Source organism: Lepisosteus oculatus, chromosome 3 (assembly GCF_040954835.1).
Source record: "Lepisosteus oculatus isolate fLepOcu1 chromosome 3, fLepOcu1.hap2, whole genome shotgun sequence".
In the NCBI taxonomy this organism is placed as follows: Eukaryota; Metazoa; Chordata; class Actinopteri; order Semionotiformes; family Lepisosteidae; genus Lepisosteus; species Lepisosteus oculatus.
Genome location: NC_090698.1, coordinates 54,750,011 through 54,764,125, shown reverse-complemented (window position 1 = coordinate 54,764,125; position 14,115 = coordinate 54,750,011). Strand labels below are relative to the sequence as shown.

The 14,115-nt window shown below is 37.9% G+C and overlaps 1 protein-coding gene across 4 annotated transcripts in view; it reads right to left on the bottom strand.

The window, feature by feature from the left end:
- mcc (MCC regulator of WNT signaling pathway) overlaps positions 1 to 14,115 on the bottom strand; it is a 209,634-nt gene that overhangs the window by 173,780 nt on the left and 21,739 nt on the right. For all 4 annotated transcript variants that reach the window (XM_069187264.1, XM_069187262.1, XM_069187263.1 and 1 more), the window contains exon 2: positions 602 to 846. In XM_069187264.1, the coding sequence (XP_069043365.1) occupies positions 602 to 833 (232 nt within the window). In that variant the 5' untranslated portion in view covers positions 834 to 846. The remainder of the gene's footprint in view (positions 1 to 601; positions 847 to 14,115) is intronic.

Below are 14,115 nucleotides of genomic sequence, written 5' to 3'. Positions count from 1 at the left end.
TTCCACCTGGACCTCGTTGTTTAAAAGTGCACCTAATGAGCTTTCGTGTGATTGGCAAGTTGTAATGCCTCACTGCACAATCTGTACTGCTGGTCAGAGAGCTTAAAACAAATTGACAACTTTTTGTGAAAAGACATAATCTATAACTATATTATTCTCATTCCAGAAAATGTTGTTTCTTTTTTCCATCAGTATATACTGTATATATTGCTCATAATTGTGTGTTTTGGGGCTGAAAAAAACATTTGTGATTAACATTCGACAGTAATGGATGTCCTTTTGTGGGTTTACCGTACTAAAATAAGAATATCAGTTAGATGATATTTGAATATGACACTTCAGACATTGTGGTCAAACTCACTGGAGATCACAAAGGATCCTAAGCATGGCAGTCCTTAATGAAAGGTTTAATTTACAAGATCCATGTTTACTGCATGAAAGATATCAGGTAAAATCAAACGAAGTAAACTTACAAAACATATCCTTCTAGCAGCTAAAACATGAAAAAAAATATGAAAGCTTTGTACAACCTGAAAATAGTCACGTCGCGTTTAAACTTTAGAAACAATGGTGCTGCATTTTGTCATGTTTCTGCACTCACCCAGACTGTTGTCGCTGCTAGTTGGCCAAGACGCAATGCGATCTCTTAAGTTCTTCTTGCAGGAGTCGTCCGATTTCACCGACAGCTCTCCTTCCTCCTTTCTGATCTCGCTCACAAGCTGCATGCGACAGCGCGTGAAATCCTCAAAGGAGATCTTTCCCCGTTCGTCGGCTCCAAGTTGGTGCATGATCTCAGCCACAGAGTCTTCCATGTTGAGCTGCCGGCAAACCATCAGCAAGTCATTCCTGAAAAGGGGCAGGAAGACCACATTGCTGTGTAAGATGGCAATTACTGGGAGACGGGCTGTAAGCTACAGTACCGCTGCCATGCTGTCATACCGCTGCAAATGAACTCACCCAAAATATTTACAACCATAAGCAGTAACCCCCAGTTTGGAGAAGCGGAATTGTTCTGTTTGATAAATGAAATGAAAAATCTTGTTTCCTCTGTGCAAATCACACCAATTACTAGACTTATTAATATCAAAATGAATCAAGATATATAAAATACAATTGAGCAACAACTAATCAAAACAATAAGATAAAAAGTGATTTAATTTCACTGACTGGTATACTGTTCTGCATTTTCTTTGCACACTGGAATAAAACCAATACAAAATGAAACCCTTTTTTCATTTTTTGCCCAGCTGGTCAACCAACTTTTTAAAATAATAATAAAATACATATGCTCATAGGTCTGGAGAACGCAACTGTTCATAAAACATGACTTCGTTTAACATATCAGTTATACCAGATAGTAACGATAAGCACATTCTATGGTTATGCATCAATGCTTTTGGCCAGAAAAGGACTTTCTTTAAATGTACATATGCAATGCATAGAAATGCATGGTCATTTCACAGGTAATTAAGAGCACGAATACTAGAATGGTTACCGATTTAAAGCTAATTAAAATACACTACATTGATACATGTACATATTTATTGTGAGAGCCATTAAAATGAAAGGGAAATTCCGAAAATTATCCAGATCTGACCTATATTCTCAACCAGGCAAGGCACACCATAGTCCCTGTCCAACACGGGATTTCCTGCCTCATGAAACAAGGTGTTTCATTTCATTTCTGCAACACGGCGCAGGCATTTTGCAGAACAGGCTAACTGTCCCTTCAGTTCCTGCTGCTCCCGATTATTTCCTTTGTAGGAAGTGAAAATTGGTAGTTTAAATATGTCTTAACACGGGATTGGACGTCTTCAAGACAAACAGTAACTAACTGAATAAAAGAAGACGCATTTACTAGATTTCTGTATAAATGAAAGTTAGTCTACTTCTCATGACACATCACTGTGTAGCAGGTTAAAACGCCCTCTTCTGCTGAAATCCCAACAATAACACTGACTGATGTCAGCCTTTTGCCAAGTACAGGGCTCCTTAGATCTCTACAAAAAAATGTCAGGCCACAAACTGTACTGAAATACAAGCACCTATTATGAGAATACTTTAAGCACAGAGTGGATTTAAGTAGGACCAGATGAGAAAGTGGTGTGGTGTTAATCATAACCTGAAAGAAGGAGGTATTTGCGTCCAACAGAAAGGATTTGCTGGCCTTGATATTTAAATTCCTAAATGATTAAGTAATCAGGGGAGCGGTGTTTTGACATGATCCTCACAGAGAAGGGTTTCTTTGAACATACATTTATCACTGCTCCTGTGACAAGCTACTGCTGAGTGTTTACAGCTTAACACACCCGACCCTGGGCACAATACAATGAATAGCTGAATCAGGCAAAAAGAATTTATGATGCCTTTTTACTCCTGCATTTCAGGAGGATACTTTAGTCACCCATCCACATGATAAGTAAACCACAAATCACAGAGAAAGATTCACAATCCCTTAAAGGAAGAAAGCTGGACTGTTATCTTGCAGTGTACTCTTAATACTGGCACCCAGGACAGTAATCAGAGCTGCTTCAGCATTAAAGTGAATTACAAACAATATTTATTTCAGTTCTACATTAGTGCTAGAAAAGTGCTAAGCAATTATGCCTGTGTCTGACACGTCTTTTATTGATTACAAGTGAGAAGTATGATGTTATGTTCTACTAATTATTCTTCACTAAATTCAGTCTATAGCATTTCTAGGATCATTATACTCTACCGACAAATTACATTTGTACCACTTGACAAAAAATGGCAGTGAGTATATTAATGTATTGTAGTTGTGAATAAAATCATAATCACTCTCCTGTAATTGTACTGTAAGTGCTTAAAATTATAGGTAAGTGTGCAGATGCATTATATTAAATTAAAGCTTTTTATAGTTTGTATCTTAAAACCCAAAGATGCATTAGTTGTATTCTCAAAGGCTGTGGCATGTAATCAGCAGACAGGATTAATGAAGACCTTGACTGAATCGGTCTGGTACAAAACGGAGTCTAAAATGCTCTTAGCCAGCCATATTAGTGCCTGAGATTTTGAGGCAGCGGAGCATACGCTGCCTGTAGATCGTAGCCTACTCGCACTCTGAAGCGCTGCATGGCAAAACTGTAAAACGACACATTGCAATCAATCATTCCACACAGAGCAGGCTAAGAGAAGTCAACAGAAAACGCCCTGTATGTAGCAGTTTAAAACTGGTTCTGTTCCACCAGGATTGTACTTTACTGCTGGAAGCAGGGCCCACGTGTGGCTCCGGAGCCCATGTGATTGCATTCCTCAAGTGCAATGTGAAAAGAACTGTGCCCATCTTCTGGAGGGTGCCACTAAAGGAGGAGTCACAGTGCCACATTTAGAGGCAAAAGTCTATTGCATACCATGGCACAAAAGGCCATAGTTTTCCATTTCCAGTAAGCATTTTTTATCGTGAGGAATGCCTATTGTTGATCAAAAATGTTTCTGAATGGTGCATCTACCTAATGACTATGTATCCGGCATCTTTTTTCTATACTATCTGTGCATAAATATCAGAGTCTTTATGCTGAAAACAGAGGAAAAGTATGACATGAAAAGCAAAGTGAAAGAAAGGGTATGGATTTAAACTGAATTATATAATCTAAGATTTTTTCTCAAAACCATAAGTTTATACAGACATGTATCCACGTCAAAATCAGAGTAAAAGATAGTTAATGTATAGCACAAAATAACTAAAGAACAGACATTCATAATCACAATTCTTCATCTTAATGGCCTGTAAAGATTTCTACTTGCTAAAATACTGCAATTTTTAAAGATAAAGAAAACGACCCATATTTTTTCTTTGTATTAGATCATGCTCAATTTCTATGAAGCCATAATTCTTCAAATTGACCTGAACAGAATATATAGTGGACAAAAATATTTTGAATTCTTTGATACAATCCGTCCTGTAGATGGCGCTCTCAGTAACCGATCATAAATTAGTATAAAAAAAGACGACGACTACAGCACTGAAAGTGGAATCTGTCCGAAAGCCCATTCTTGGAAAAAAAACAGCTCCAGCTAATCTAAAAAAAAATTAAATGTTTATCCAGATGTAGCATATAATAGGTTAAACCAGGGGGAAAGTGCTTATGCTTTCACACCATAATCTTGATTGCATCTCAATAATACCTTGTAAAATTTGCTTTCTCTCCAGCTAATGCAAGTGGAAGCGCCAGTTCAGGAGGAAATATTATTCTCAAAATGTGTTTTATCAACTTTCTGACACAATCTTCACTTCAGGAAATAAACAGTGCGCAATTCTTTTCAGTAAGAATAGATGGAATTTCTTAAAAAATGTGGGCCAATAGCCCAAAAATATATTTCAGCTTGTTTTGGCACAATCTATTATTTAATTGGAAAAGGGACTTCCTTTAGTAAAGGTATTTAAATGCACTTAAAGTATTTACTAGGCAGAAAAATGCTGTTAGAAGGTCAATGGCCGATTAAACACTCAAGTGAGATTACCATTTGAACCTTAATGCTTATCTCAGGACCTAGCAATCATCATGACAAGGTGTGAGATACTAAATAATGTGAATAATTTTTAAAAGAAAGATATTTAGCAAACCCAAAGCCATGAAGAACTGCTTCTGGCTTTAAGGGTTTTCTGTGGCTTTCAGAAGTGACAGCTTGAAATGAAATTCCTCTAAACCACATATACATTATGCAATGGCACATATCACATGTGACTGACTAAAGAAAAAATCTTAATGCATGAGAAACAGGTTATTCCATAAATATGGAATTCAACTCCCTGCAGGTTAAATGTCGATCTCAGAATGACAAACTATAAAGATATGAAATTTAGGTATGGAAATGTTCCTTGTTTACTGAATAAATCACAGCAATAAACCTATCATTGGGGAAAGCAACTGAATGTGACTTGTGCAATCATTACACTGAAAGATGGTTTCACTGATGAAATCTTGTTATATTTTTCTCCTTTCCAGCATGGAAGAGTTACTTGTTTAAAAAATAATCTCTGTCTGTTATGCTAAACCAGTACTGCTTGACCTTTACACACTTTTAAAACAAAATACCACAAAACCAGTATGAAATCATTTTTGAAGATCTTGGCTGATGCCAGTTCGTGGCTGACATTGCTAATTCAATAAGTAAAAAGTATTTTAAGACCAGCTTCAGGCAATCTATGTGGAAGAGGTATCAGATCCACTTGACGGGTTTTCACTTGTGATTTTAATTTGACCTGAGTAACTATACTCGAGTCACCGAAAGACATACAAAAATTGAGACTTGAGATAACGCTGATGGTTTAACAATGTTAACTCTGGGAAACCAATAATAATAGGCCATGTCTCAATTTCAAAACAGATAGGAATTATTGAAATCAAATTTTGTAGTAGAATATCTAACATTCCTAATGTTAGTAACATTAGAGTATTATCTAATATTGTTCTCCATTGGGGTGGCACAGTAGTGCAGTGGTTAGAATTGCTGCCTCACAGCGCTGGGACCCTGGATTCAGCTCCAGTCCTGGACTGTTATCTGCTTGAGGTGTTCACATGGGTTTCCTCTGGATGCTCCGGTTTCCTCCCACGATCCCAAAACATACTGGTAGATCAATTAGCTGGGTCCGTCTGCCCTGCGATGGACTGGCGTCCCATCCAGGGTGCACCCTGCCTTGCACCTGTTGTAGTGGAGCCAGAGCCTATCCTGGCAAGCGATAATGTGTTCATAAACTCACAATCTGCTACTCACACCTGCTATTGCTCAAAAAATAGATTTTTGTCACCATCACAGGTCATTATTTGTCTGTACCAATAATCAAATTGCAGAGTTTTAATCATTTTTTCTTAGTTTTTCAATTTTCCTGAAAATATATGCTATTCCAATTACATTTATCAGTAAAATAAGAAAGCTAAATTGTTTTCTGTAGGTGGGATTCAGCTTTTAAAATGAACGAACACTGAAAATATAAAAAATGAAACTGCACAAACCTACTTCACTGCAATCATAAGCCATTTTATTTGTATTTTCTTGTTTTTATGAAAGAAGAAATATTGCCCCGAGGCGGCTTTTTTGCATCACATCAAATACAATGTTTTGGGGGAAATAACGTTTCAAATATTATACTTAATGCTCTAAAGCTGAACATTATTATGGCCAATGTTAAATACAAATTGCACAGAACACCAACCGGCAAGTACTGTATGTAATCTCTTTGGGTTTCCAATTATTGAGTAGTAGGCGTGTCTCCCTCTGGACAGAAACCAGGAGAAATGCAGTCTGGTATACAATAGTCACAAAAGTACCTTAAAAACAATTCCAGGAAACCACAAGCACGTTCTTTTTTCATAAAGCTGTGAATATTCAAACTTCCATTAGATACAAAGCATAAACATGCGTTCTAAATACAGATATGGTATTTGTGAATGGTATTCACTATGGACCAACTAGAACTCCAGCACAACTCCACAAGTAGTTTTCTTTTGGTTTGGTTTTGCTCCACAGACCTTTCAAGGCAGTTTAACATTAAAAAGCTTTGACGGTCTACTGAGTCAAACATCAGCTGTGCTTTAAAAGCACATTTTTTTTTAAAGACAGGCAAATGTGTATGTTGGATTGCATACCTTTGGTGTGTTGTTTAAGGAGCACTTTCCACTAAGAAACATTTAATCAGGAACATAATCTGTCTGAGCCTCTGCTCCCAGTTCAGGCTGAGTTCTATAGCTTGGTGCCTGAAGTCTGAAATCCAGGCTATGCTACAGACAACATGGCCAAGAGCTCCTCGAGGGCTTCAAACAGCACAACACTTTGTCAGCTGGAGAACCTTAGGCTCAGTGCAGGGTGGAGGTTCCTATCACAGCTCAGCTGCCTGCAAGTTTAAATTTCCTCTGCTGCACTCTGGCTTCACAATGCATACTTAAGATGGTGCATGAAAACCTTCATCTCTCCCAGAAATGTTAAGTTAAACTGTCATTCACTATTCCAAACTGGTTGGGATAGAAATGGAAAGAAATACTAATGACCAAAAGAACAAAAAGATGCTTCTGTATTTGCTCCATCAGGCTTTCAAATACAGCCATTAAGTCAAGGTATAAAAATAAATATTATTTTTTTAAAGGATATTCTGCCAGCTGATCTCGGTTTAATAATTAAGTATGAAAGTGTAAGAGAGTTAATGATCCCCTCGCCTTCTTTATAATTAAACAGCCACTTCTTCTTTGGGATGAAAAGAAATATGAAACGCAAGGAACTATAAAGAAGCTATAGTTAGTTTTGGTGACGGCACATACTGCAGTTTTGGGAAGATATCGCCGAGAGTTGTAACCAGTATTCATCTGAAAACTTGCATGAACATTGCAGCCAGTTAAAAATATTATTATAAAATAAATGTGCTGATTTGGATGTCTGTGGAGAATTCCTGAGCTATGGCAGTTATCATCCAATTTACAGAGGCTTTCAAAAGTATTCATTCCCCTTGGACTTTTTCCTATTTTATTTTGTAATAGTATGGAATCATAATGTATTTAATTGCTATGGATTTTTTGCTTTTGATCAACACAAAACGCTCATGTCAACTGCAATCTGTAAAACCCCATCTAAGCTTTCTTTATAATTCCTTTCATTTCATACTGTTTTTTTCATCCCAAACAATCTGAAATGATTTTACATGTAGGAGGGAACCCTCTTCATCCAAACTGAAGTAAGCCTTCACCCGTGTAAGTCCAGCGGTATCTAAGCACCAGCAGGTACAGTACACTACAGAGCAGACCAGGCAGAAAACTGAGAAAGTGCTTTACTATTTGAAATAATGGTAAAAAACTAGTAGAGATCTCCATGATATTCTACTGAATTAACATTCAATTGCTGAATAACAAGGCTCTGATTCTAAATGAACTTCTTGACCAGAAATTGGATTGCTTTTATTTTAATGAAACATGGCACTTCCCGATAGAACTGACTATTTGCTACTGACAAAGACTGAGAATCTTGTAAACCAAGCCCGCATGGTGTTTTAGCAGTGAACCATCTGAGATGCTTGTCTAAATACAGTTCTTGGGCAGAACACAATGTCTTTTGAGTGCCTGATTTTTAATACAAAATGATCTCATCTCTGGTGGTAGGTGGACTGGTCTTAAGGTGGGCAGATCCTCCTCTTTATCCAGTCTTATTGGGAATAAGGGGATATTTTCTTCTTCCATCTATTTAATGTTAATTAATCATGTTAATTTTTCACAAGTAAATATATTGAGCATATAATAACAACAATATGCACATATTTTAAAGAATCTGTTTTAGGAAATTATGTAAACAACATAATTTTGATTAACTGATCAATGGCTACAGTATACTGTATGTGCACCTCATTAGTGAAAACAACAAAATACATTTATTTCAGCTGGGACTGATAGCCATTTAGTTTGTTAAGGTTTTTTTTGCCAGTATTAGGTGAAAAAAAACTAGCATAAAAAAATAAATGTATTCAGATGCTGAATGACGATATAATGTATATGGATTTATAACTGATCCTTTATAAGTTGTCGGAATACGCTCATGTGACGTCTGAATATGGACTAAATCACGTCATTAGTGAGAGTGTCATTTGGGTACAGGTGATGAGGTGATTTTATGTGTTGAATGTCAAGTCTGTTGGGGAAAACTAAACACTGAAAGAAACAAATATGCATGGCTTATCAAGAAAACAATGCCACATCTCATCATAGATAGGCTTGCTAATAGTGGAACAAAGTCATCTTTAACACTGAATCAAGGTTTCCTGCAGTGTGGTGTAGATGTACAGAAATTTACACAAATCGTTAAGTACAACAGACCAATTAATGGGAAATTCCAAGTGGGATGGTCTGGCTAGGCTCTCTAGATACTGTCTAGTCATTTAATACAATTTGCAGTGATTAATGGCAAACTGTCTACATAGTGCTACAAAGAGGTCCTAGAACCTCACTAACTGCACGCTGTGTAGGTTCATTCTGATGGAACATTCACACAGATCAACTTTGCTCATGGTGGTTCTATAATAATGCTTTCGTTAGAGATGAGAATGTCACTCCCTCCGCTGAACCATTGATTTTCCTGGCTGGCATCTAGGGCAAAGAGACTGCTGAAAAGGTACTTGATCATTTAATGCTATTCCAGAGGAAAGGGGCAGTTTTCAGAAGACTGCATCAGCAACCTGGTGTAGAGCATGCACCTCAAATTTATAGCTTGTATGGCATCCAGTAGTGGCCACAAGTCCAGCTTGTAACTTTCATACTAGACTCCTTACCGATTACGAATGTTAAATCGGCATAAGGAATTCACATATGTAATGATCGTTTTATAAAATGTCATTCACTAAGGACCCTCATCTCCTATAACCGTGATGACTACACCCACAAGCATTCGTTAGTTCCGCTTGGTTTCAGCTATTGATGCTGCCAACGTCGGTGAACTGATAACCAAAATCAGAGCTCGTACCCACGTCTACACTATTCCCACACTCCTACTGAAAAAGATCTCTGTTCATTTGTTACTAATCTTTTCAGTGAGTCCCTGAAATCTGGTACGTACCTGAATGTTTAGAGTCTACTAATCAAATCCGGCTTAGACCCTCACGTATCCAGTATCTACCATTGTATTTCCAATTTGCCACCTTCTCATAAAAAAAAAAACTGGAACAGGCAGCTAAAGTTAAGGCAAAGCATAAGAAAAAGAAAGTACTCGTGTCTTAACTATTCTTCTCCTTCTGGACTTGATACTGTTAATCACTTTATGCTTTTGGAGGACATGGGAAGAGGGCATTTAGGCATTGGTTTATCTTCTTTCCATTTCATTATTTACTTAGCAATGGATCTGTGCTGGGATATTGCATATTTTGGTATTTACAGAATACATGGTTCACCATCATGGACTTCACCGTTTCACTGTTATGCTGCTGACACCCGTTTACTTAAATATGACTGCTGTGGTTTGTGCTCTTTGCAGCCATCTGGTATTAAAATCTGGATGCCCAGGCTATGCTCATAGATTCCTAGCATCAGAATCAGATTAAAAAAATTTGGGACTTCAGTGTTGTGTATGATATTATGAAATCAATACTTGACAGAAAACAGAATACCAGGCTTTACTTTTAACCATATGTTATCACATGAAGCACATGTGATGTCCCAAGAATTTACATAACATCTGCTGTATCCGATACTAAAATATTCATCATCATCATCATCCTTAATTTAATCAAACTTATACAACTGAATGTATTGCTAGGAGTATCTGTTAATGGATTAAATAGGCTCTAACAGTGTTCTGCGCTTTGTCTTAACTAAAGCGTCTCTATAACAGCACATCTCTCCAGTCCTACCTAAAGTACACTATCCCCACTGAAATACTGTACAGAAAGGACTCCTTCTTGCATATAAGGCACTGAAAAGTCTGGTGCCAGGTTATCATAAAGCTTAAATGCCAAATCCATCAAGCCTCTTAAATGTACAGTAGCACCACATCTGTAGAACCCACTGTCAAAATCCAAAAGACTGTGAGTGCTGACATTTATAAACCCTGCATAAAGACCTAAGTTTTTAAATAGAAAATGTATAATTTAGTTTTACTCTTTTTGTGGGTCAATTTACCATTTTTTTTCTGTTAAACTACTTTGTTTTTGAACTACAGTAAAACGGATGTTGAAATTGCAGAGGTACAGCAAAGGCAGAATGATTGTAACACATTTCACTAGAAAATAAAGAGTGGCAAAATGGCGCTTACTTGTCTTCATCAGTTCTTTGTGTGATTAAACATCCCCAATATTGTCGATCACATTGTTATTAATGCATTATTGTGTACACATTTGGAAATTTTACACAAAATCACATTTACACAATGCTAAAAAACTACAGACAATCCCCAATGTATGTTGGGATCAGGGACCAGAAAGTCACAACACATCAAGGGGAATTGTTCCCCATAAGAACAATGTAAAGATGGAGATATCAGGGCCGCAAGAGCATAACCTTTGCCTTATGAATTAAAGCTGGAGATTTGCTCCGTAAGAATTAAGGTAGTAGAGTCAATTAGGGACCATAAATGCATAAACAGTGGGTTTTTCGCTTGTAGCTAATCAAATACAACAATATGACACCATAAGTCCAGGTTAAAAAATAATGCAACTTATAGCAAAATAACAAATATCCATAAGGAATAATGTAATTAGCTTGAGGTGTTCTCAGCATACAGTTCAGACACCAGTATATACATTTAATGTACCTATATCCTATAAAAAAACAATAAAAGGAAGTTATAGTGTAACAAGCTCCTTTTGTGATGTCGTCAAAGCAATAAAAAGTTATTGTCTGCTAGGGGCAGATTTCTTTTACCCACACTGCTCATGCATTTAAACTTAGCAATCAAATCTTCATCCATTGTTTGGATCAGTGACATATTACGTAGTGGTAAGAAGTAAGCTTTTATGATGGGGCATAATGACTCATGATCTAAGGCAAGTATAACCACACCATCTACAAGAGTGACTTAATATTAAATGTTGCACTTCACAAATGTTTTTCATTTCCAGAACAAAATAATCCTCAAACCTCAAACGTTGATGGCTTTCGGCACCAAGTGTAGCAATTTTCTACATCAACTTCCCCAAATCATCAATAACGTGCAAAAAACGTACAGTTTAGTGGTGCAACATTTATCGGGGGCTGCCTTACATTATTATATACCTTATACTGTAGTATAATATCGCTTTATTAGCCATTTACAATTTCTTGCATTAGGTATTTGTCAATGATGTCCTGTACTTTGGAGTCACCATATTTGTTAAATCAACTGGATCATATTTACCTCCTAATTGTGATAATCACTGCTCGTACCGGACAGAGAGCAGCATCCTAAGTCGGTGTGGTGAACCCAGGTGCACATTAAAGGCAAATTCCTCGTGAGCGGAGATGCCGTCACTATGCTAACGAAGGCCTGGCCCAGCCAATGGGCTCTGTCTCAGGAGGATTCATTGCAGCAGAGGAAGAAGTGGACAACTAGTGGGAAAGAATGACTGTCGAGCTCAACGGAGATGTCACAAATTTTCTCCCGGAGTCTTTCACTGGGGGGGGCATTCAGCTTCTTAACGAGATCATTTAATGGTTCCAAATCCCTGGGGTAGGTCTCTACAAGCAATTTCATCTTTCAGCTCCTCCGACAGGCTTAATCTGACTAATGAGTGAGAGCTTCCTCGCACAGCCACTTTCAAAAGCCAGACTGACTTCCCTGTCGCCGCTTAAGATGATTCTGATGTACAGAATGAGCTGAATGACCAGGAGAACCAAAAGAAAGTTCATTTTGTTTTTTAAGAACTTTCAATATGTTGAAATGTTGCAGACAAGGCCCCCTTTTTCCCCCAGAGCGGCTGCCCATGACAGGGCTTCCCAGTGGCTAAGAACATAACGTACATCACCTCCGCCCCATCAATGGGAAGTAAAGATGGTTGCTTAGAGAACATTCTCTCGGATTGGTTGAGAAAGCTACGGCAGGGAGATGAATCCCCTTAGGAAGGTTGTGGAGGAAGCATCTGAGGTTCCAAAAACTTTCTGACAGAAGCAGCTGGCACGGGTGGAGCTTCCTCAGGGTCCGTAGCAGACAGTGGTGCAGCCATGATAACTGAAGAATTCTGTGGCCACTGAGTCAGCTGCTCATACTTTCAACAGCAAATTTTAGTTCGTCCAGGCCAGCTGAGCCCTGAAAGCCATCGTGACAGGCCAAAGTGTGATGAATATTAACTTTGCTTGCTGGATTCATTTTTTGGCTCGGTTTTACTAGGAAACATAGCTGCTGTAACAGGACAGAGAGCACCATCCTTAGGCAGCAAGATGAACCCAGGTGCAAGGTGGAGCAAGCAGGTAGGCATGTATTGATAGTAGCGAGATCCAGGCCAAAGTCAGAAGACTTTTGTAGCCAGCAGGCCAGTGAAAGTACACAGGGATATTCAGAAGTGTAGCCAGGGCACACATATGGATCAAAACCAGAAAAACAACCAACCAGCAAAGAGAAAAATCCAAAGTAAAGTGAAAACATGAGCGAGATCCATAGCCAAGGGAAGACAAGAGCACAAGGGGAAGTCAGGAAAGTCGAGATTAGCGCAATGACTCGCTAAGTCAGAGAAAAGATGACTGGGAATCTTAAATATCCTGTGGAAACAAGGTAAGTACTGATTTAATAACAGCCGACTGGGGCTGATTAACCATCCCTTCTTGTTGTCATGATGACAGACTGACAGGTGAAGCGGCAGGAATGTTGGTTGCCAGGAAACATCTTCTGGTATTCTTCCTAGAGCAAGAACGACAATCACAAGCAACAGACGTTTAGGCTCAAAAGGCGTCTGTGCAGAACACTTGCCAAAGAGCGAACCTCAGAGGAGTTATATATTATAGAAATGGATAAATGTGTAATTTCTCAGAAAACCAGCTTTACACAAATAAAATACAAATCACAGTGTCTCACTTAATGCGACTCTGAAAGTAACAGGAAGTGAGCATCCAATGATTTTAATGATGGGATGCAAGCTTGCAAGATTACCGACACAAATCCTATGAAAGGCCAGACAACTCATGTCATCTTTCATAATAAGAGTTAACAAAACTTTATTGCATTTCTTAAGAGTCAATTTAATGGATTTCATAATGCAACAGAAAGGTTTCAAAAGCATGAACCACAAGGTTTTATAGCAAAATAATTTGTGTAGGTAAAGGGTAAAAATTTCTGCTGAGAATAACTAAAAGCACTCAGATTCTCCATATTCATTGATTCTATTAGACAGGACATTGAAGATCTCATTTGCAGGTGTGCATCGTGAAGGAACATGACCTCCTCAACAAGTTCCTACTAATAGGTACAATTTTATCACTTTTCAACAAGTCATTTAAAGAAAGTGTCTTAATATACTGTCTCACTTGTTGGTTTGGTGACATCAGTACCGATAATTGTAACAGGCTGTAAAAATAAGTAGCAAAATAATTAGGCAAATCAAATCAACTTAAATATCCTCTAAAAACAGAGGGCTGTAAAGAAAGCCAAGAGCATTAAGGAGTGTGTGGATCATGCCTCCATTGTGAATTTACACTACTACCATTTGCAAGATGTCTC